The sequence below is a fragment of the Pelophylax lessonae genome (assembly GCF_965119305.1).
Source record: "Pelophylax lessonae genome assembly, chromosome: 5".
NCBI classification, from domain to species: Eukaryota; Metazoa; Chordata; class Amphibia; order Anura; family Ranidae; genus Pelophylax; species Pelophylax lessonae.
Window position 1 is genome coordinate 466747476 of NC_138772.1, and position 24043 is coordinate 466771518.

At 42.6% G+C, this 24043-nt stretch overlaps 1 protein-coding gene across 3 annotated transcripts in view; it reads left to right on the forward strand.

Annotated features, from left to right (window-relative positions):
• The window catches only part of WWP1 (WW domain containing E3 ubiquitin protein ligase 1), a 320828-nt gene that overhangs the window by 274531 nt on the left and 22254 nt on the right, over positions 1-24043 (forward strand). For all 3 annotated transcript variants that reach the window (XM_082258087.1, XM_082258088.1, XM_082258089.1), the window contains exons 11-17: positions 1431-1485; positions 1899-1983; positions 3431-3559; positions 13131-13203; positions 13427-13498; positions 18600-18688; positions 21569-21728. In XM_082258087.1, the coding sequence (XP_082114213.1) occupies positions 1431-1485; positions 1899-1983; positions 3431-3559; positions 13131-13203; positions 13427-13498; positions 18600-18688; positions 21569-21728 (663 nt within the window). The remainder of the gene's footprint in view (positions 1-1430; positions 1486-1898; positions 1984-3430; positions 3560-13130; positions 13204-13426; positions 13499-18599; positions 18689-21568; positions 21729-24043) is intronic.

Below are 24043 nucleotides of genomic sequence, written 5' to 3' on the forward strand. Positions count from 1 at the left end.
CCATGTCATTAGCTTTTCTTCTTTTATACCCTTTCTTGCCAGCCACGCTGTGGAGTACTTGGACGCGTGTGATGGAGCATTGTCCTGCATGAAAATCATGTTTTTCTTGAAGGATGCAGACTTCTTCCTGTACCACTGCTTGAAGAAGGTGTCTTCCAGAAACTGGCAGTAGGACTGGGAGTTGAGCTTGACTCCATCCTCAACCCGAAAAGGCCCCACAAGCTCATCTTTGATGATACCAGCCCAAACCAGTACTCCACCTCCACCTTGCTGGCGTCTGAGTCGGACTGGAGCTCTCTGCCCTTTACCAATCCAGCCACGGGCCCATCCATCTGGCCCATCAAGACTCACTCTCATTTCATCAGTCTATAAAACCTTTGAAAAATCAGTCTTGAGATATTTCTTGGCCCAGTCTTGACGTTTCAGCTTGTGTGTCTTGTTCAGTGGTGGTCGTCTTTCAGCCTTTCTTACCTTGGCCATGTCTCTGAGTATTGCACACCTTGTGCTTTTGGGCACTCCAGTGATGTTGCAGCTCTGAAATATGGCCAAACTGGTGGCAAGTGGCATCTTGGCAGCTGCACGCTTGACTTTTCTCAGTTCATGGGCTGTTATTTTGCGCCTTGGTTTTTCCACACGCTTCTTGCGACCCTGTTGACTATTTTGAATGAAATGCTTGATTGTTCGATGATCACGCTTCAGAAGCTTTGCAATTTTAAGAGTGCTGCATCCCTCTGCAAGATATCTCACTATTTTTGACTTTTCTGAGCCTGTCAAGTCCTTCTTTTGACCCATTTTGCCCAAGGAAAGGAAGTTGCCTAATAATTATGCACACCTGATATAGGGTGTTGATGTCATTAGACCACACCCCTTCTCATTACAGAGATGCACATCACCTAATATGCTTAATTGGTAGTAGGCTTTCGAGCCTATACAGCTTGGAGTAAGACAACATGCATAAAGAGGATGATGTGGTCAAAATACTAATTTGCCTAATAATTCTGCACTCCCTGTATAGACAGATGTAAAATGCAGTTAATGACTTTTTTTAATGCAATTAATGTATTTAATTTAGTATATCTTGTGGATTTTGTTTCTTCTAAGAAATTATGCCTTAGAGCCCTGTTCACATTTAGGTGGTTGTGTTGCACGTACATTTTGGGGATGTGCCTATTCATTTCCTATGGGCGCATGCACGCATCAAAAGGAACAGGTGTTGGTTTTTCATGTGTGGCTATTCGTTGAGAGCCCATATTGTAATAGATAGGTACATACAACAACATGCTTTGCAACTTATGAGGACTGGAATGCAGGTGAATGGGCTGTACAAAGTGTTTACCTTTTTTTTTATGTTCAGTTTTCTATTCTTAAGAAAAGGTTTGAGGACAATTACCAGTAATATATGTAGTAACTTATAAAATGTTGCATTCTAGGCTTCCATGTTATCAGCAGAAAATGATCCACTAGGACCTTTACCACCAGGCTGGGGTAAGAGAATATTATAGTGGAATATATCAATATTATAAAAGCATGGATTTGTGGAAGATGGCTTATCCTGGCATTGCAAAGAACAATTTTGATGTGTAAATTATAGCTGCTGATTAGAAATGAGCTTCATAAAAGAAGTCCGATGGCTTGCCGGTTAAGCTGCCTCTAAAAATGCTAGTTCTTTGACCACCATACTGATCGTCCTTTCCAAATATTTGTATCATGATTTCTGACTTCAATAACCGCATACTTGTTTCAGATGCTATTCACAGCCAACATATTGTTCTCATGATGGGTGTCCCGTAACTGAAATCAGATTTGTTGCTATGGCTTACTGCAAATTTTACATCAGCCGTACACTTTTTGTTTGATTTTTTAATACGACTGAAATTGTATATTTGTTTATTCTCCAGAAAGAAGAGTAGACTCCACAGATAGGGTATATTTTGTAAATCACAACACGAAAACAACTCAGTGGGAAGATCCTCGGACACAAGGGTAATTATTTGCTATTTGTGTCATTTACTTTATTCATTACTTTGCTTCATTTCACCACAGATCCAGAAAAGCAGTATACCCATTTATTTACAGAGCATTGACATTTCCCATAATTCCCTGCACTTAAAGGCTTGAGCCATTTTAGAATCATATTCACCTAGTGAATGGTTTAGGGAGGTCACAGGTAGGGATGACATTCCTGAAGCAAAAAATAACATTTGAATTAATATTGGTGGAGGATGCAGTATTGTGTGCCTTAAAGTATAACTAAAGGCAAAACTTTTTTTTTTTTTTACTTTGGATACAGTGGAGAGGGTTTAAAACCCCATCAGGGGTGCCGGTTTAGGAGATATTAATTATACCTACAGGTAAGCCTTATTATAGGCTTACCTGTAGGTAAAAGTGTCAAAAAGCGGGATACTACCGCTTTAATTTGCAAGAATTTCCTATCAGTTCCTATTTGGCTATGGGACAGAAAGTGAAGGGAATTTTCCACAATGGGACACAGATGGAGATCTATGAATGAAATCCAAAATGAAAAAAAGGTTTTGGGCTATAGTTCTCTATTGTTGGTTTTTTATTTTTCTTTTAGTAAAAAGATAAAATGAAAGCCTTTTTATGCTCAGTGTAACTACATGAATGTTCCCCCACAGTTCTAGAATTAACCATGAACTCTGCCTGTTGATGAATTTTTGCATAGCCCTCAGACCATATGCATGCAATGAATTTATGAGCAGTGTCTAACCCATTAGCTTTGTAAGACTTAATATTCCCAGCATTGTAATAGCAACACCCTTCTTGCGGTTTTGTTTGTAACCTGGATCATGAAATCACCATTGTAATATAGTTACTTTGAATAGTATCAGTTTTCAGTTAATTCAACTGGAAAGTTCTGTGATGCCTTATTCCAGGCCAATAGAGCATAAATGTTGTAGTACAAACATGTTGTAGTTTTCCAATTACTCTTGCATGATCTCAGATCAGTTTGTGGAGGATTCAGGAAGAAATCTGACATCTAGTGAACACAATTACTCAATGATTTATGAAATCATTATTTAACACAAAACAAATTGACAGGTGCGCAAAGTACAAACTGATATTCACTTAAGCCCGACGCAATGATCTGTCTATAGGCCACAAAATTTGCAGATAATTTTATATAAGGATATAGGTAATAATTTACTTTGGGTCTAGGCACTAGCAAGTTTGCTCTATAAAAAATGCTTTTCTCTCTGCAATCTTTTTTGATTTTCTATGCCAGTATTAAAACAAATTCATTTTTTAATATTTCAACATAACCTTATGCAAATGATTTGATTTCCCAAGGATCGCTCCAGGTGTCACTAAAAATGTCACTGTTATGTACTATGCTCTGTTTACGTGTTACTGTAAAATAGATTGCTGTATTAAGAAAGGCCACCTGTTAATGGTTACTCCCTTCCCACAGTTTACAAAATGAGGATCCTTTGCCAGAGGGCTGGGAAATCCGCTACACAAGAGAGGGAGTAAAGTATTTTGTAGATCACAACACAAAGACCACCACTTTCAATGACCCTCGGACTGGGAAGTCTTCAGTGTAAGTAATGCCAAGCATGTTCACCTGTCCCATTCAGATCCAGGATTGGAATGCAGTTATTGTTAAATACTTTACACAAAAGTTGGAAGGATACGTGTGTGAGTTTTTGGCATTCATGGTTGTTCAGCTCTTTCCCATAGAAGTTTTTTGTCCCAATGCAACAGCCAGTACATATTCATTCTGCATTTGGGCTCACCCAGAGCTTTGCATGCAGTGTACTCTCTGCTGGGCTGTGACCAGGCTGAAATTCAATACAATTCCTTCCTGCGATGAAGCAGACACAATGCAGAGTGACACATTGTGGCTGTGTGTGTTGCAGAAGGTTTCTGTAGAAAACATGCTCATCACAATCTTCCCGACTGTAGTTATTTACAAGAAAAAGAACCAGCTTTCCAGCTTTCCCATAATATTTTTCGTTGAAGAATATACATAATATATGTATATATCTTTTCTATTTTATTGACATTTTATTTTTCTTTAGCTCATTCAGTCTGTTGCTTCATTTCACACCAATGTTGTCACTTACCCTGCATTGGAATATCTATTATGTATAGCTTTGTAAAGAGACCTTTCTAGTGTATATTATTGTTTAGAGTATGCATACACTGCTCAGTGCATGATGGGTTGGGCTGTTTTGTTGATTGCTTTTCGGCTGGTTATAGTGGGAAATTTAACCATGTGAACGGTGTATGCTTTGCTATCTCCAACTAGAGATAGAGCGATATTTTTTTATTCAAAGTCTTGCACATTACCTTTCCGCATTCATATCAGTTGAGATTATGTAGGGTAGCATGTGAGTTGATTTTTCCTTGTAGTATCGCCATACATTACACAAAAAGGGAACAGCAGGTATCGTCAAGTTCAAAGCATCGATTGGCAGTTTTATATAAATAATTATATAAGACATCAGTTTTGAAACTTGAAAATTAAATTAATTCAATGCATTTCCCTTCAACCAGTTCCAGTCTGGGCCAAATCTTACATTTCTTGCCTACATGTAAAAATCACTACTTAGAACCCCCAAACAATATAAATATTTTTTAAGCAGAGCCCCTAGATAATAAAATGGTGGGTGTTGCATATTTTTATATCACACAATATTTCCTCAGGAAAACTGTAATGCAGTGGTGCTCAACCTGTGGCCTGCAGAGCCCTCTTATGTGGCCCACGACCTCAAACCAGGAAAGCGCATGCTCTGGAATTGCAGGTCTGCAAGCCCAGATGGCGTTCAGCGTGTTGTCGACCTGCCAGCCCAGAGCATCAGCGTGCATGAAGCCGGTGCTGGCAGCGGAGGAAGCAGGTGACTATTGAGGGAGCAGGAGTTGCATAAGCTGATAGGCCTAGGACCTTTCCAGCACCCTGGAGTGTGAGGCCAGCAGAAGCTGGAGGAGGAAAAGTTTGGCATCTTAAGCATCACGTACACTGCACTTTTGCAATGAGCATTTTAGCACTTATAAAAAAAAAAAAAAAGGTTGTTGCCTGCTTTCAGACGGATCTGCAAGTGGAGTGCACCTACGGCTTTCCTGGACGTTAGCTGCACTGAGCCATAGACTTCTATTATATCCTGTGGTTTTGGTGAACTTTCTGAATGCATTTTCAGAAAGTGCACCACTCCTGCAAGATGTAATAGAAGTCTATGACTTAGGGCAGCTATGCTGGATGAAAGGCACAGGTGCACTGCACTGCACTCACAGTGCCGGTAAACTGTGGTGCATCAGTGTTAAAGCAGCCTTAGATGGGGCTCAGGACAGTAAGGGCTTGTTTACATTTGTGGCTGGGCAGTGGAAAAATCCCATCGTTCATTGTGGTCTGCAACTGGTTACCAAATCACTTAAAGGAGTTTTAAAGGCAGAAGGTTTTTTATCTTAATGCATTCTATGCATTAAGATAAAAAGCCTTCTGTGTGTTGCGGCCCCCCAGCACCTACCAATACTTACCTGTGTCCTTTCTCTGGCCAGCGATGTCCACGAGTCCCTCGGCCTTCCGGGACTCTCCCTACTGATTGGCTGAGACACAGCTGCTGCGTCATTGGCTCCTGCAGCTGTCAATCAAGCCAGTTAGCCAATCAGGAGAGAGAGAGGGCAGGGCTGAACTGCAGCTCTGTGTCTGAATGGACACAAGGAGCTGCAGTACACCTCGGGTGCACCCATAGCAAGCTGGTTGCTGTGGGGGCATTCGATAGGAGAGAGGAGCCAGGAGCAGCAACGAGAAACCTGAGAAGAGGAGGATCCAGGCTGTCTTTTGCAAGACCAACTGCACAGAGGAGGTAAGTATAACTTGTTTGTTATTTTTGTTTTCTTAAAAGGAGACTTTACAATCAATTTAAGTGGTCCTCCTTGCTCTTCAAAAGGTTGAGCATTCCTGCTGTAATGAGAGAAAAATGTTGGTAGCCATGCAGATCAAATAGCCTGTTTGTGGCGCTAAATAGCTAAAACTTAGATTACACGTACAACCATATTAGAAGAGAATTACTTTATTCGGCTTCTCCTTCCCTGTAAGTACTGTCAATGAGGCAGAGAGCAAATCTCCAAGGATAAAGCTCCTGCTGTGCCCAGGATGTTTTGAAGGGTGCACCCTATAAAGGAACCTTGTAAAGTATAAATTTTCTTCTGCAATGACATAAATGAATTTAGCTCACCATTCTCATGTAAATGTCTCCCTAGATTAATTTCTGTTTTACTTTGGTAATGGACCTGTCTAAGAGTACCCTTTTAAGAACTGGAAGTTATATTAGTATGGTGTGTGTGTGTTGACCTATGTTCGCTCCAAGGAGAGAGTCTACCTTTGGGTAATTATTTGCTTAATCTCATGGTGTAAGAGTCAGGCCTTGAAACAACCTTGACTGACACAAGGGAGTTGTTTGTTAGTTTTGGAGTGAAAGGTCATCTGGGCTACACTGTGCCTTGCAGCTGATTTGTGATGTAAAACTTCAAGTGTTCTTGTGTTCTTCTGCTCACCTTTAGGACCCTTTCACACTGCTCTGCAGCAAAATCACTGTAAAAACGCATATGTGTTTTTACTGTGATTATGCAGTGTTTCGGATGCAGTCTGGTGCATTTTTGGTTGCCTGCACCTGGAAAAAAAAAAATGGACATATGACTCAAACGCACCAAAAACGAGGTGCAATTTTGCAGCAATTTCCATTCATTTCAAAGGGAAGCTACCTTTTTGGTGCCATTTTTAAAACCTGCCCCAAAGATGCAGCATGCAGGACTTATCCAAACGCACCTTAACACAGTGGTGTGAAGAGTCTCATTATCCATAAAGTCGTTCACTTTATGGTGATTCACAAGGATAAAGTGGTGCTTTGCCCCTGTCCATCATTCCTTCCTAAAGTGGTTTCCTACTTTGATTTGACTGAAGAAATTGTATTGTCTTCCCTGTGTCCCATGCCTATACATTCAAAGGAAATTGCCTTGCATGCCTTGAATGTGGTCTGGGCAATTAGGATGTACCTGGCTGCTATGGAGTCTTTTAGGAAGTCTGTTTTGTGCTTACGGTCGGACCTCACAAAGGGTTGTCCGCCTCCTCTGCAACCATTTCTAGATGGATCAGACAGACGGTGGTTCAGGCCTATTCCGTCAAGGGTCGGGTTCCTCCTTTCCCTGTCAAGGTGCATTCTATTAGGGCGCCTAGTGCCTCCTGGGTTTTCTGTCGTCATGCATCACTAACGCAGGTTTGCACGGCGGCCACCTGGTTGTCGGTGCACACTTTTACAAAGTTTTTAAAGTGGATGTGTTGGCATCTGCGGATGCTTCTTTTGGCCGCAAAGTTTTGCAGGCTGCTGTTTTACAAGACCTGCTCCTCTTTGAGGGTGTATAGTTTTTCAGGTGAGCTCCAGTTGTTTATGGTAGAGCTCTGTGTTACCTTACTGGCTAATTTTTTTTTTCTGAGGTTTTTCCCACCCCTCATGTTAGAGCTGCACGATTAATCGTATGAAAATCGCGATCTCGATTTACCCCCCCTGACGATCTAAACCTGAAATATGCTCGATTCTTTGCATAGCAGAGAGAACAGCTGTGGAAAAAAAAAAAAAGTCTCCCAGTAACTATAAACAAAAATGATTACATTGTATCTTTTCCTTCCCTCTGCCAGGGAGAAAGGAAGTTTAACCTCTTAAAGACTGGACCTTTTTCTGACACTTGTTGCTTGCAAGTTAAAATCATTTTTTTTTGCTAGAAAAGTACTTAGAACCCCCAAACATTTTATATATTTTTTTTAGCAGAGACCCTACAGAATAAAATGGCGATTGTTGTAATATTTTATGTCACACTGTATTTGCGCAGCAGTCTTTCAAACGCAATTAATAGACTTTAATGAATAAAAAAAAAAACGTAACAGTAAAGTTATCCCAATTTTTTTTTTGTTACACAGAGAATCGTTATATTTATTCCAAGCTAAAAAATCGTGATTCTCATTTTGGCCAGAATCGTGCAGCTCTACCTCATGTTGAACACTGCTTTGGGACATCCCAATGGTTAAGAAAAATCAGGAGCTGTGTCCATCAAGGAAAGAAAGAGAAAAAGGGATTTTTGACATACCGAAAATCCATTTCTCTTTTGTTCACTGAGGGACACAGCTCCATGTCTTCTAGATCTTTGGGCTTATGCTGCTCTCTCTTCATGAGTAGAAAATGGGTTTGTCCAGTCATATGTGTCAGGATGTAAGTTGCATTATTCCTTGTTGTGCATACCAGAAAAACTCCCCTAGGGTTTGGGACTTTAAAGGCAACCTAAACATCCAATAATGAATACAAATGTATAAAAACATATTATCTATTCGGTTAATATATAAAAAGCATTATCAAAATGCAAAAGGTAAATACAAAAACAATATACATCATAATTGAAAACAATCACGGCTAACAATGTGTATCACATGAAACAAGGAGACTGGGTGAATGCCTGAATTCCAGGGAAGACCTCAGGTCTGCATTTTGATAATGCTTTTTATATATTAACTGAATAAATATGTTTTTATACATTTGTATTCATTATTGGATGTTCAAGTTCTCTTCAGGAGTAGGACTAGGTGGAAACAATTTTGGTTACGCCCCTGAGGCAGTCCCAGGGCGTAAACCATCACTTCCTGCTATAGGATTTCAGTTTTTTCGGCCTAGTCAGGAGTAAGGACCTGGCTCCCTGCTGGGATCTACGGTCCTGTAATTTTTTACTTTTTAAATGGAATTTCTTTCTTTCTCTTTATTCTCTGTTCCTATGTGAACTACAATCAACCTATTCCTGTGTGAACTACAATCAACAGTTGAACTGGGCGACGCGCTGGATATTCTAGATCCTTATGGTCTTCCCAGTCTAGCCTGCAAATCCGACCAAACTATTAGCTCCTCTCTAGGTTGGCCACGACATAGCTCCACTGGACGGAAGCTGGCCGGTGAGTGAAACACCTCGCAAGGTCGCATAGCCCTTGTCACTACAACAGTCACGATCAGAGTCGCAGAGTACCTCTGGCCGCAGCACACCCATTCCAAGATGGTGCGGTGGACTCCCGGGAGTGGTGCCCGCCTAATGCCAAGGTGTGGTGAGTAGTGCCCCCTCCTCTTTTCTATGGCAATTGATGGGGATGGTAGGCCCCCCTGTGTCCTTCCTCCCCTCACGGTTCCCCCCTGCATTGGTAGTCCTCACCTGTCCCCTCCCCTAGTCCCACTCAGGCGTTTTATGAGGTTACTGATTTGGTGTTGGGCCGGAAGGCAGTGGGAGTGTGCCGCTGGCAGTTCTCTTTTAGGGGTGCCTGCATTCTTTGTACTGCGGGGGAGTCCCTGGGGGGCTCCCCCCTGGTGGACTATTACTTCCCTTAAATCCGCATGGCGTCTGTTTTGCTGTGGATGGTTTTCTGTCTTTGGTGGCCATGTTTGTGTAGTCCGGTGGCCATGTTTTTGGTTTCCCTGTGTAATTGATAGCGGCGGCCATTTTCTTGTAGTGCGGTGGCGTGCAGCGGGGGCCCTCTAGTGTCAGTATCGGTGTTTCCTCTTCCTCTTTGATCGCAGTGTGGCAGGCTGTTTGCCACTCTCCAGCTCTGGGGGTGGTGAGTCTCTGTGGGTATAAGATCCTTCCTCTGCTATATACTGCGCCGCGGGTGCGCTGCTACTTTTGACGTTCCAAGCGGCGTGCAGGGTTTTGTGCACAGCACGGCTCAATTTTAACCATGGAGCCCCTGGAACGCGGATCACCACCTGACCCACTCCTTGAATTTGCCGGACCCTCTGGATCTCAGTCTGCCCTGGAGGCCATGATGTCGGCCCTGCAGTCACTTGTGTCAAAGTTTGATATGGCTCTCCAAAGGGCGGCCTAGCAAGAAGCATCTCCCGCCTTCACCTGTATCCTCTGCCGCCTCAGAGTCTGAGGTGGATTTGGCCCCCGCCGACGTGAGTCAGCCCACTGGGTCTGCATCCACTCACCCTGAGTGCTCTAACAGTGAGGATGAATCCCCCTCCTCTGCAACCGCGCATGAAAAAGCGCTGGTGGAGGCATTGATTGTGTCAGTGCGGGAAACATTAAAGTTGGAGGACTTAGCTGATACTAAGTCGGCGTCGCAGGTGCAGTTTGGCACCGCAGATTTTTCAAGGTGACTAAGGTGTTCCCCTTTCCTGCCTATTTTGACGAGATTGTAACTAGTCAGTGGGGTTCCCCGAAACACATTGTTGGAATACCTAAGCGTTTCGCTTGGAGATATCCTTTTGAGGAGTCTCTCCTGAAGAAACTGACGGTTTTGCCATCCTTTAGGGTCCTGTGGACAAGGCAGCTGAGGCTCTGGACCTTTTCACTGTGGCAGTTTCAATGTTGAGGTTGGTGTTTGCTATCTCCTTGGTATCTCAGACCTTAACGGAATGGGCAAAAATTTTACACCAGGATCTGGCAGGGGGTCAACACCCTCCTGAGCTGGTGGATCAGTTGATTCAGGGGCTACAGTACATCTGTGATGTACTTTGGATGCAGCCCTCTTGGCCTGGCAGGGTATCCGTGACGGCCTTGATTCTTCGCCGCATAATTTGGTTGAAGAACTGGTCGGCTGACCAGGCTTCTAAAAAGGTGTTGACTGTTCTACCTTTTGTAGGTGACCATTTGGTCGATGCCTCTATGGAAGAGATCATCAAGGGCCTTATGGGAGGTAAGAGTACTTTACTTCTGCAGGTGGCTAAGTCAAGGAACCTCGTCGTAAAACATAGTCCTTTTTTCTCAGCTCATAAGCGGCCTTTTTGTCCACCTGGATCGCAGGAAAAGGGCTCGAGAGCCACCCGTAACTTCACAGGAGGCTCCAAGAGACCCTGGAATGGTAAGTCAAAAGCGGGCACTACTGGTTCCGCAGACAAGCCTTCTCCAGCCTGAAGGGGCGCCCTCACAGGCAAGGTTCTGAACCAAATTTGTTCCCGTCCAAAAGCTTTGTAGCGTGGCAGCGGTCGGCGTGCGTTCCACTGCCTGACAGGAAATGGCGTCGCTGGTTTAGGATGTCTGGGCAATGCTTAGACAACATTGCATTTCGCACTAATGCGTCATCCGGAAGTCTAGGCATCTACCCGCCCGGCGAATTGATATACAGCTCCCGCTAATCTGATTGGCTGGATAATCACAGTTTATCCTCTAGCGGGCATAGATGTAGTTTAATCACCACTCCATGACACAAATTCAAAATTCTATGTTAATGTATAGCAATACGGGTAAGTGGATGGAAAGGTGGTTACCGCCCCCCAGCGTCATCACGGGCATGCGGCCCTCCAGTGACTATGCGCTTCACCGCTGCCTCGATCAGAAGTGAGTCCCTGATTGGTTCTATAGTGTCATCTCTCGGCTGCTGCTCTCCAGAGTCAGGGAAAAACCGCGGACCTGGAAGGACGCCTACCTCTTATGCAGATAGACGCTTACACCATGTAAAAGGTGTCAATAAAATTATTAAGCATCTGCTCCACAGTGGCACCTTTCTGTCTTTTCTGCCTGGCTTCGGCCTACAAAGAGTAAGCGCCGCATATTTGTGCAATCTGTGCCATCCACCAGTCTGGCTGCACCTTCATGACTGCCTGAACTGAAGCTTTATCCCCAAGCAGGAGCGCCCATTAATCTTCTTTCTCCAGTATATTGGTCAACTTACAATAGTTAACTTTATGGGGGTAACGCAGTTTCAGCTAATGTTAGTGTGTAGCAATGCCAGGGAAATTCAGCTTTAGGCCCCTTTCACACATTACGGTCCGCCGCCGGACTCCGTTTATCTCAGCGGAGGGATCGATCCGCCGATCCCCCGCTGAGCAGGCAGATGGCAGCTGTGTCTCCACGCTGTGTGCGGAGACAGAGCTGTCAGGTCCCGCTGTTCTCTATGGGGAAATCGGATGGGAACGGACCGTCTGTCCGTTCTCATCTGATCCGCTGGACGGATGGAAAATAGGGTTTCCATCCATCAAGATTTGACGGATCGTATCGGATCGGATGTCAGCGGACATGTCTCCGACTAACATCCGATGCCCTATAGAGATGCATGGGGCATCTCTTCAGATCCGCCAAAAAAACGGACAGGAGGTCTGAACGGTCCGCCTGTCTGAAAGGTGCCTTAAAAATGTATAGCTTCATGATGAAAAGTATGAGAGTGGCTGGAGAAAGATCAGGACCCGGGACGGGCTAAATGTACACTGTCGTAAAACGTTTGACATTTCGAAAAAGGGAGAGGCAGCGCTGTCTAGCCGAGCTAAAGGTGCAAAGCACCAGTCTGCAGCTGCGTGCTCGACAGCTTCCAATCCGATTGCTGGCTTTTTCGCCCGTGCGCCTGAAGTGACACCGTCTCCCAGCTTACTTAAAGTCATGGAAGAGTCATGGAATTTTATTAGTAAAAATGTGTATGAACCCTGGTATTTGCGTTGGTTGCAAAGTGAAGGATCTGTGTATTTGCTCTGATTGCACAGTGAAGAATGTGTGTTTGCACTAATTACACAGTGAAGGATCTGTGTATTTGTGGTGGTTGCACTTTGAAGGAACTGTGTACTTGCACTGATTTCACAGTGAAGGAACTGTATAAGACCTCATTCACACCTTTGTGCATGTAATCGGCTCTGAATGCAGACAGAATGCGTTCAGGGCTGTGCCTGCACGCCTGTCAACTTAGGACAAGCAACTGTGTCCGTGGAGCCCCTGCGTCCTTTATGACCTGAATGGGCTGCCTGCGCACAGCATCTGGCTGCTTCAGCTGCATAAACAAATGGCTGATTCATGGTGTAAAGTAATTGAGGCCTGATTGTGCTGGTTAAACAGTAAAGGAGACTGTACTATTGCGCTTGTTTAGTGGCAAAGAAACAGTGTCATTGTTTTTGTCACACTATTATCATACAATATAAAATAGTATTTACCAATGTGCAAGTGTACATTGGGAAAAGAAGGGAGGGCTTACTATTTTATATGATAACCGGGATGGAGGTATCAATGAAATAACTTTTTAAACACAACCTTTCGATAATATATTATCATACAATAGTTAAAATAATTTGTGATCTTAGAATTTTTAGCACACCAGCCCAGCATGGGTTATATTTGAAAAAATGCTAAAACTAACTTTTTTTTCTGTTTATCTCTTCTAGAACTAAGGGACCTCAGATTGCCTATGAACGCAGTTTTCGGTGGAAGCTTGCCCACTTTCGTTATTTGTGTCAGGTAATCATTTTTTTAAAGTCTGTTGAGGATTACAAATCTTAAGAAGTTTGATTGACAGAATTGTGCTTCTTTCTGAAATGTGCTGCTGCTGGAAGGTGCTGGCACTGATAAGGAAGATGTCTTCCTTGTAATCCTCTCTGTTAGGTTATTTAAATATGTTCTTCTGTCTGCATCCATCTTACCAAACCTGCTCATACTGACTTGACTGTGCATTTATTTGCAGTCGAATGCATTGCCGAGCCATGTCAAGATAACTGTGTCCAGGCAGACGCTATTTGAAGACTCCTTTCAACAGGTATATCAGCATTTCCTTTTATAAATTGGGCATTAACAAAGAAATCTGTCTGTTTTTTGTAAGATTCAGTGGGAAGCAATAAAACCTCACTCAGGAAATTACTGCATCTGTTCACTGACCATAACTTACCCTAACCTCCTGTCCTGGTGACAGAGACAGAGAAAAAAGTAATATCATGAAAAGCATAACAAGCTACTTAAAGCAGTTCTCCACTCTGGAAAAAAAAAAAATTAAAAGTAGGGAACAACCGATATAGTTTTCTGAGGGCCAATACCGATTTTCTGGCTACCTTTCAGGCCGATAGCCGGTATTAGGTGATGATATTCTGCACATTTAAAGTTTTTATTTTTACACTGTCCTTTAAATTTTTTTTTTTTGATCGTTTTTATTGCTGTAACAAGGAATGGAAACATCCCTTGTGACAAGTACTCTTTATGGACGGATCTGGGGTCTTAGACCCCAAACCTCTCCTCTGCACTAAAAAGCTTTCAAAACGCCAAGTGGTTTTAGGGCTCCAGTAACCGGAAGTGATGTGATGACATTGCTTCTGGGTTACTACATCGGAGACCCCAATCGAAGCTGATTCCGGCTTTGTTCGGGTCTTCTGCCAGCTGGCTGGTTGCTCGGGCCTCCCGGAGGAAGGGAGACCCGGACGGAGTGTCAGGAGGAGGGGGGCGTCCCCTCCCGCTGCTTGTAATAACAGTCGAGCTGCTGCTTGGCTGCGTCGGTTGTTATTACAAGAAAGCTGACCATCCGCTCTAAAAAACTGTACCAGTAGTTGCAGACATCGCTCTGGTACAACCACTTGAAGCAATATCGGCCATATCGGAAAGTTTGTGGCCGATACCAATACTTAAAAAAAAAAGTGAACATCGGCCTCACTGATAATCGTTCGATCTCTAATTAAAAGTCAGCAGCTTGTAGCTGCTTACTTTAAATACCAGGACACTTACCTGTCCAGGGATCCAGCGCCGCCCTCTCTCTCGGGCTAGGTCAACATTAGCCTTCGGATTCCCGGCGCTGGCATCCTAATTGTGTGCAGCTTGCTGTCACAGCCGCCTGCCCACTTCACAAGCCATGCTGTGCATTGTGAATGGTCCCATAGTTTTCTGGGACCTGTGATGTGTCCCAAAAGACGGAGAGGAGAACTGTTTGACGGAGAACGGGCTCAGGTAAGTTATAAGGGAGGGCGGGGAGCTGCAGATGTTTTTTTTTTTTTTTTTTTTTTTTACCTTAATGCAAAGAATCCTCTTACCTTTACAACCACTTCAACATTTCCCCACTTGCCCTATTTTAGTGGCAACTGTGAAGACAAATGGGGTGAATCTCCTCAGCGGGGATGCAGACAGCAATAAAAACCTGACAGGGGTTTGATCGATTCATCAACTTGGGTATAACCAGCCTGTTGGATATTACCTGTGATGTTTGCTAGCAGCTAGCGGCAATCACTGTGACACTGCAGGAGAGAGAATTGTTGATGGGGGAATCAAGCGACTTTCTTTCCTGTAACCTGTGGTTTCAGGTATGTTGTTGGTATGACCAGCTTACATGTCTATACAAACACAAGCCTATGTATGATAAAGATCATGTAATTCATAAAAACTTCATTACCAATTAATGAAGGTCTGATGGTTCGTTAACTGCAGTTTGGTGCTATTTCTGGAAATAATACTCTGAGGAAAGCTGGTGCTTTGTGACAAAGGATTGCTGTTCACATCATGTCCCGGGGAGGGTAGCACTTAATGGGATTGTTGTCTGTCATTAAGCAGCAGAAGTCTATTTACAGTAAATATGAATAGATAAATGTCCTTGGTACTGATTAAACATGGATATTTTCTCCCTGGTTTATGAATAATTGTCCCCTTGATTAGCATTGATAGCTAGGATTGTTTGTAGTGTGTGACACAGAGGTCATTGACATGTAAAGTGACCCAAAGTGCAGTGTAGCAAGGATATCACTTAATTTCTCTTTGTATGCTTGTGTTGTAGTTAACGGCATTCCAGGGACTTGTCCACATTTGAAAATGAGCTAATATTTTTCTTAAAACGCTAACATACAGAAGATATTGAACTATGTCCAGATTGAACGCTGTAAGTTCTTTGATGTGTATGGAGGAGAGTTTACCACAAAAGTTTATCTCACTTTACAGACTTGAAACTTTTTATGGTTTAGAGCATCAGATGCAGCCAACAAATTTCGGGGGGAGAAGGCCTCTCCCTTCTTCAGGGCTTAAGCAGTCGATGTTAATAAAATCATGACAGAATGCACTGAGGGACCTGTGTTCAGGCTTGATGAAAACTAGTGTCTTTTGACAGCTCTAAAGACTGACTTTAGCACTGTCAGTAGCCTCAACATGGGCTTTCCTGTAGAAATGATCTGAGCGGCCCTATAGCTGCACCATCACGTCTAAAGGGTGCAGAAGAAACCCTCCCCCGTCCAGTTGGCTGAACACAGAGGAAAGGCAGCTACGTCCGTCCGTACCCATCCCCCATCTGTTACGTCGGAAACCAAAAGCGACTAGGATTTCATCACTCCCGGTTTCGGTTTGTTTACAAGCTGTTATCAGCTTGTAAAGCATCTGTTCCAACCAATCTAATTTTCATCAGATACTTTTGAGGGCAAAGGAGACATCTGGGGTCTAACAGACCTCCGATCTCTCAGTAAAGACTACCTGTTACTGCCCATACTATCACAAGTAAAATACAACCATTAAAAAAATAAAAGTAAAGCTCTCCCCCCCTTCTCCGTGCATGCACAGAAATGTAACACCTATATAGGGACCACGTCACACCACACGTGAGGTATTGCCACAAATGTCAGTGTGAGAGCAATAATTCTAGCGCTAGACATCCTGCGAACTCTAACTGGCAAACCTGTAAAGACCTTTAAAGTGTCGCCTTGTAATGATTTACTGTGGCTTGGTTTGTCGCCATTCAACAGGGATTCAATTTTAAAGTGTGACATGTTAGGTATCTCTTTATTCAGTGTAAAGTCATCTTTTAGATTTTACTGAAAATTTGGCATTATTTTGTGTTTGTATTCACTAAAATTTAACATGTATTTTTCCACAAAAATGTATATTTGATAAATGGCTTTGCAAATATTTTTTAACATAAAATATGTTTGGGGATTCAAAGTAATTGTTTAGCAAAAAATGGGGGGGGGGGGGGGTAGTGCTCTGTCTCCTTTCTACATCAGGTGTAGGGTACTTACAGGTTGCTCTGGGAACTGTGTTAAAAAATAATAAATCCTTTTGCATTTAAATTCACGTGACTGCATCTGTGATTGTATAGTACTTCTGGCCATGTTCCATATTTCTGTCATTTTAATTGAGGCCTCCAGTTTTAACTTTAACCATGCAGTGGTGCTTCGGCTGTGGCAGATGGTGGCTTTACTGAGAGGCTCCTTTTTAATTTCCTGGGTGTAAGCTTCTTAAAGTATCTGAACCCAAAATACAAATTTCAACATGTTGCAGCTTACCAGTCCTTATATGTTGTGGCCGCATTTGTTTTATTTTTTTCAGGCTTTTTTTTCTCCTTTATTTTCACCCTTGTAATATTACAAATACCACACGTAATGTTCTTTTGCACACTCATTTTTTCCACTGTATCTATGGAAGAAGGTCAAACAGCCTGTAGTAGTTTACACAAAGAAGATAATGTTTTATGTGCTTTTTTTTTTCAACTCACAGGAGGTGACAGACGATGGCGAAGGCAAGATCAACATGTATTTTCTGTACTTGCTGAAAATGTTCTTACCCTTAAAAAAGAAAGCAAATGCACCCATTGCATCTAAGGACTAATGAGCTGTAGTAATTTAGTTTTAGGTTTAGATATGCTTTAAAGCGGAGTTCCACCCTGGAATTTTTTTTTTTTTTTAAACACCCCCGGGACAGTCAGGGCTAGTGCATTCCACAATGGCTAGCCTCTGATCTGTCCCGGGTTGCACTTACCTGTTAGGACAAATACTTACCCTGAAAAAGTCTTGTCCAGCGCTGCCATCTCGGATGTGGGCAGCTTGAAGCCAGCGCGATCCTCTTCGGAGTCCTCTTCCGCCGCCTTCGGCTCCACGATGCCCTGCGCCGGCCCCGCCGTCACTTCCGGGCGCACGGCCCAGAAACTGTTTAGAAGGGGATGACGCGCGCGCCCCGGAACTGACGTCGGGGCCGGTGCAGGCGCAATGATTCCTGGGAGCTATGACGTTCAGCTCCCAGGAATCATTGCAGAGCCAGGAAGTGATGACGGTCCGCGGCCGAGGAAGAAGGAAGTAAGGTAAGTATATTTTCTTCGCTACGAGGTAAGTAAAAAAAAAAAAAAATGCGATTAGCCATTTGTTTTTCAGGTGACTCGGAGCGGGAAGATGGAGGTAAGTATAAAATTAGGGTGGAACTCCACTTTAAAGGCACAAAAGGAGTTTTTGTTGCCTAGTTTCTGGCCAGTGCTAGAGCCTCCTGCTCCTACAGTTCTCCTCTCCGTCTTTTGGGACACATCACAGGTCCCAGAAAACTATGGGACTCCACTTAGCATTGCTCAGTACAGGTTAAGGCCTGTACACACTTGGTGGAAATCGGACTAAATATCCTCCGATTTTTCTCTTTTGTTCAGCGTTCATACCTGTTTTTAGTTGACAGTGCATAAATGTTCACGAAATTTCTCGTCTGATTTTTTTTTTTTTTTTGGGACATTTGTTCCTAGACTTCCGGGTCGTCGGCAACTTCAGATCATGCGCGGTCTTTCGTATCTGATTTTTGAAAGTTGTGTACACACTAGCCCAAAATCGTACGATTTTACCTCGGATGGGAATTTTCGGCGGATTTTATACTAGTGTGTACCCCACTTTAGTCATGTCATTGTTGGCAGGAATGCAGAGATGTGCCCTTTCCTGGACCTAGTACCACTCTTCGGATGCAGACGGTGGTGCCTTGTCTGTGGCAGATGAGAGCTATGCCCTGAGGCTCCTCTTTAATTACCTTGTTGTAATCTTCCCAATAAGCAAAAATGTGTTCATATCGGTGAATACTTTGTATGACAACAAGTCTTCTGTGAGAGTGTGAACATATAGTGGGAAAAGCTTAATCCACTTTTTTTTTTCACTGTATAGATTATGGCATTGAAGCCTTATGATTTAAGAAGACGATTGTATGTGATGTTCAGAGGGGAAGAAGGCTTGGATTATGGAGGCTTGGCCAGGTAATCATTTTCCTTTTATCTTCTACGTAAAAAGCAGCTTCACTTTCCTGGGAAGTTAGTAAACTCTTGTTGGAGGAATTTATTTGGAGGATGGGGGGGGGGGGGGTGTCAAATGTGCTTGAAGGTCCTCCTGCCTTCACCAAGACAGACATTGAAACATTGGACAGAACAAACTTCTCTTTTTTGAACACATACTCCTGCTCAAGACCCGTAGGAGCCTCCACTACTTTATTATATCTTTATCTACCTATGATACTTTGCTGCTGAGCACCCAAACAGATACTCTCTGAACAGTGTACAGGGACTTCCAGTAGATTTTATGCTGCAAACACTTTGTATTTCTTGACACAGAATTCATGACCAAAAAAATCTCCATGCACTGCAAACTACTAAATGCTTGTTTTGTTGGATTGTCTTATAGCTCTGGGTATTCAGTATACCTAGTTTACCAAACCAGATAATAAAGTGGTGATCTGTTATTGTTGTGATTTGAAATAAACTTTATAATTAAACTGGATTATTCTGTACTTATGCTGTACTGCCACGCCCAACTATATTGGCCCTAAAATCCCAATCAATCATTCATTTTAAATGCATTCCAGGGGCTTACAAACAAGAGGCATACAAAGTTTGTTTTCTTTAGAAAGCAGTCATAGTCTGAGTAGAAAAGCTTGCCCCCCTGCCAGCATGTTAAATGCTAAAAAAAAAGAAGTCTTGCTCTCTGTGTGGAAGCAGCCGTCTCTCTGCATAGATCTGAGACATACACCCCGTACTGAGTTATGGGTCATGCTCCAAATAGCAAAGCTTGGGAAGGAGAAGGAAGAGTAATAATAATTAAAAAAAAAAAACAACCAGTAACTTTGGCGCCTTGGTTGTTGAAGCCTAAGTCCTGAGGGACAAGGGTTTTGCGGACTCCATAATTTGTACATTTGCTGAAGTCCAGAAAGCCCTCTTCTCTGTTAACCAATGCACATGGAAAGCAAACTTTGCTGCCTTGTTTGTGTTGCCTCCTGAAAGGGATGGGCTGCCCTCCCAATCCACAATTTCTAGGTAGATTCAACAGATCATCACAGGCGTGCAACCTGGTCCTCTACTTATATACACGCTTTAGGTATTTCTAAGTGAATGTTCAGGCCATGGCGGATGCCAACCTCAGTTGGAAGGCGTACTTGTAGGTGCCTTCTCAGTTATTCTTCTTCTTGTCTTGGTAATTTGATAGTTCCTGTTGGCCTGTTAGCCTTTGTTTGCTATTGCCTGCCCCTCATGAGATTGCCTTTGGACATCCCAATAGGAAGAAACTCAAGTATTAACTCTCCTAAATCATGTGGTGTATGATTAAGAAAATGGAAAATTTTACTTCCCTGTAAAACCTCTTTTTTGGAGTACATCACAGGACAAAGGGCCCTCCTCTCTGGTTTCACTCCAAGGTTGCTTGCTATAAGAAAAGCTGAGGCAATGCTGGGAAAAGGAGGGTTTGTGTTGGGTGCTGTCAAGCTTTCTGCTATATTTCCAATTTACAATCATCTGGAGTTGGAGCATAACATGGAGATCTTAGAACGAACTCCTCTTTGTCCAGTGATGGATTCCAAGAAAGCGATTTGTAAACTGAATACTGAATAGAAGTTGAGGGGAATTAATTTGTGGGGACACCTGTTCTGGTAACCAGTATCAGAGGATTTCCCCCCGATTTGAATAGATTGCCTTAGTATGGTGTCGTGTCCCAAGGACAGTAAGGTGCAAGGAAATCTCCCCAATTTGACGCAAATTCATAAAAATACAAGGTGTCTCCTGAATGGCATTCAGGACGACTCAACGGGAAGTGTCTTGTACTGCTGCGGGAAACATCATATCTAGTAGCTAATGTTACTACAGTATAATACAGCACACAAAAAGGCTACGTCCCTTGGGCCGGTTTGGCCTTAACAAAACTTTGTAAGGTGAAAGTGACATGCAAAAATCCAGGATATTGCTGCACTCCTTGGTAGCTTTTTTTTGAAGCATTAAAATCTCATCACAGGTATGACAGGAACATAAAAGTTAACGCGTTTCGCGCTAAAGCCAGTGCTTACTCAAACCTTATGTACACATACATTGCGTGAAATATATATATGTATGATACAAGTGAGCATAATAAATTAAAGATGCACTCCCACTACACTGAGAGCCTATGCTCCTTGCCTTCCCATATTAACATGTTATATAACACACAAATCAAAAAAGAAAAAAATCACAATCTCCTCCAACCCATCACTCACCAACACAGGCCCAGCGGTAACCACTGCTTGATGACCGTGCAGGAGAGCACATGGAAGGAGATAGCCAGCCAACTATGTAGGGTGACACGAAACATGGAATTCGGCAACAATCATTTCCTACTCTTATCTGAGTAATAAAAAAAAATGTTTTTGCCTTAGATAAAATTTAAAATATTTCCACAGGCTTCCACTTTATGCATCCTGATCATAAAAAGGTAACTGCAAAGGTGATGTGGAATTCACGTATGCAGTGATTATAGGGGGCAAATTCCAACACTCCAGTAATTTTTTTGATCTTCAAACTAAAAATGTTGCGGTGCCAAATGTAGCTGCTTCACTTTTTGTGATCCTGGACAATCTGCAGTTAGTTACAGAACACCATTGTATCTCTTGTGTCTCTGGGTAAACAGACACCCCAAGCTGGTCTTTTTCTGGGGAATTGGTGATTAGTCTGCCTGGAATTTCTTTAAATTGCTATTTCCCTATAGATCATATCAAGGTTGGGGATGTCTGCCAGCCCCCCCTCCTCTAAAGGTGTACTCTCATTTAATCCAAGTGCACATGGTTTAGATCTTCAGGGCATCTACAACTAAAATACACTCATTCTTTTCATTCCTCCTTTCAGAGAATGGTTCTTCCTGCTCTCTCATGAAGTGCTCAATCCAATGTACTGTTTGTTTGAATATGCTGGCAAAAGCAATTATTGTCTACAGATTAACCCAGCTTCTACTATTAACCCTGATCACCTGTCATATTTCTGCTTCATCGGACGCTTCATTGCTATGGTGAGTTTTCATGTTTCCAATGTGGTACTGTCAGACTGGGATGTACAGAAAATAAAATAAGCTTTACGCTATACAATATATGCATAAAAATGTCTTACTAGCCCAAGGTTACCCTCCAGTGTGGTGGTAATTTTTTTGTAATGTAGTCTTTTATAAAATGTTAATGAAACACTGAACAGACTGAAATGCCATTTAGAAAATTACCTATATACAGTGCCTTGAAAAAGTATTCACACTCCTTGAAATTTTCCACATTTTGTCGTGGTACAGCCAAAAATGTAAATATATTTTATTGGGATTTTATGTAAAAAACCAACACAAAGTGGCATGTAACTGTAAAGTAGAAGGAAAATTATAAATGGTTTTCACATTTTTACAAATATCTGAAAAGTGTGGCATGCATTTGTATTCAGCCCCTTTTACTCTTATACCCCTAACTAAAATCTAGTGGAACCAATTGCCTTCAGAAGTCACCTAATTAGTAAATAGAGTCCACCTGTGTGTAATTTAATCTCAGTATAAAAACATCTGTTCTGTGAAGCCCTCAGAGCTTTGTTAGAGAACCTTAGTGAACAAACAGCATCATGAATGCCAAGGAACACCCCCCGGACAGGTAAGGGATAAAGTTTTGGAGAAGTTTAAAGCAGGGTTAGGTTATAAAAAAAAAATATCCCAAGCTTGAAACATCTCAGAGCACTGTTCAATCCATCATCCGAAAATGGAAAGAGTATGGCACAACTGCAAACCTACCAAGACATGGCCGTCCACCTAAACTGACAGGCCGGGCAAGGAGAGCATTATTCGGGGAAGCCCTTAGTAACTCTGGAGGAGCTGCAGCGATCCACAGATCAGGTGGGAGAATCTGTCCATAGGACAACTATTACTCCACACTCCACAAATCTGGCCTTTATGGAAGAGTGGCAAGAAGAAAGCCATTATTAAAAGAATGCAATAAGAAGTCCTGTTTGCAGTTTGTGAGAAGCCATGTGGGGGACACAGCAAACATGTGGAAGATGGTGCTCTGGTCAGATGAGACCAAATTTGAACTTTTGCCTAAAAGCAAAACGCTATGTGTGGCTGAAAACAAACACTGCATATCACCCTGAATACACCATCCCCACTGTGAAACGTGGTGGTGGCAGCAGCATGTTGTGGGGATGCTTTTCTTCAGCAGGGACAGGGAAGCTGGTCAGAGTTGATGGGAAGATGAATGGAACCAAATACAGGGCAATCTTAGAAGAAAACCTGTTAGATTCTGCAAAAGATTTGAGACTGAGGCAGGGTTCACCTTCCAGCGGGACAATGACCCTAAACATACAGTCAGAGTTACAATAGAATGGGTTAAATCAAAGCGTATTCATGTGTTAAAATGGCCCAGTCAAAGTCCAGACCTAAATCCAATTGAGAATCTGTGGCAAGACTTGAAAATTGCTGTTCAGACGTTCTTCATCCCATCTGACAGAGCTTGAGCTATTGATACAGGGGACTGAATATAAATGCACGCCACACTTTTCACAAATTTTTTTTGTAAAAAATGTTGAAACCATTTATCATTTTCCTTTCACTTCACAATTATGTGCCACTTTGTGCTGGTTTATCACATAAAAGCCCAATAAAATAAATTTTTGTATTTGATTGTAACATGACAAAATGTGGAAAATTTCAAGGAGTATGAATACTTTTTCAAGGCACTGTACTACTGTGTTTATGAAAAAGGCTGTGTTATGTGTGAACATCTGTGAGTAAAAGGGTGTGAAGCCTTATCTTCTACACCCAGACTCACATACAGTACAGTACTGCTGCTGTCAGCGAGGAGCAAATATACTGCTAGTGAGTCATAAAAACAATTGGCTGTTGTACTGGAGGTACAGTGGGTACGGAAAGTATTCAGACCCCCTTAAATTTTTCACTCTTTGTTATATTGCAGCCATTTGCTAAAATCATTTAAGTTCATTCTTCTTCCTCATGAATGTACACATAGCACCCCATACTGACAGAAAAACACAGAATTGTTGACATTGTTGATTTATTAAAAAAGAAAAACTGAAATATCACATGGTCCTAAGTATTCAGACCCTTTGCTCAGTATTTAGTAGAAGCCCCCTTTTGATCTAATACAGCCAGGAGTCTTTTTGGGAAAGATGCAACAAGTCTTTCACACCTGGATTTGGGGATCCTCTGCCATTCCTCCTTGCAGATCCTCTCCAGTTCTGTCAGGTTGGATGGTAAACGTTGGTGGACAGCCATTTTTAGGTCTCTCCAGAGATGCTCAATTGGGTTTAAGTCAGGGCTCTGGCTGGGCCATTCAAGAACAG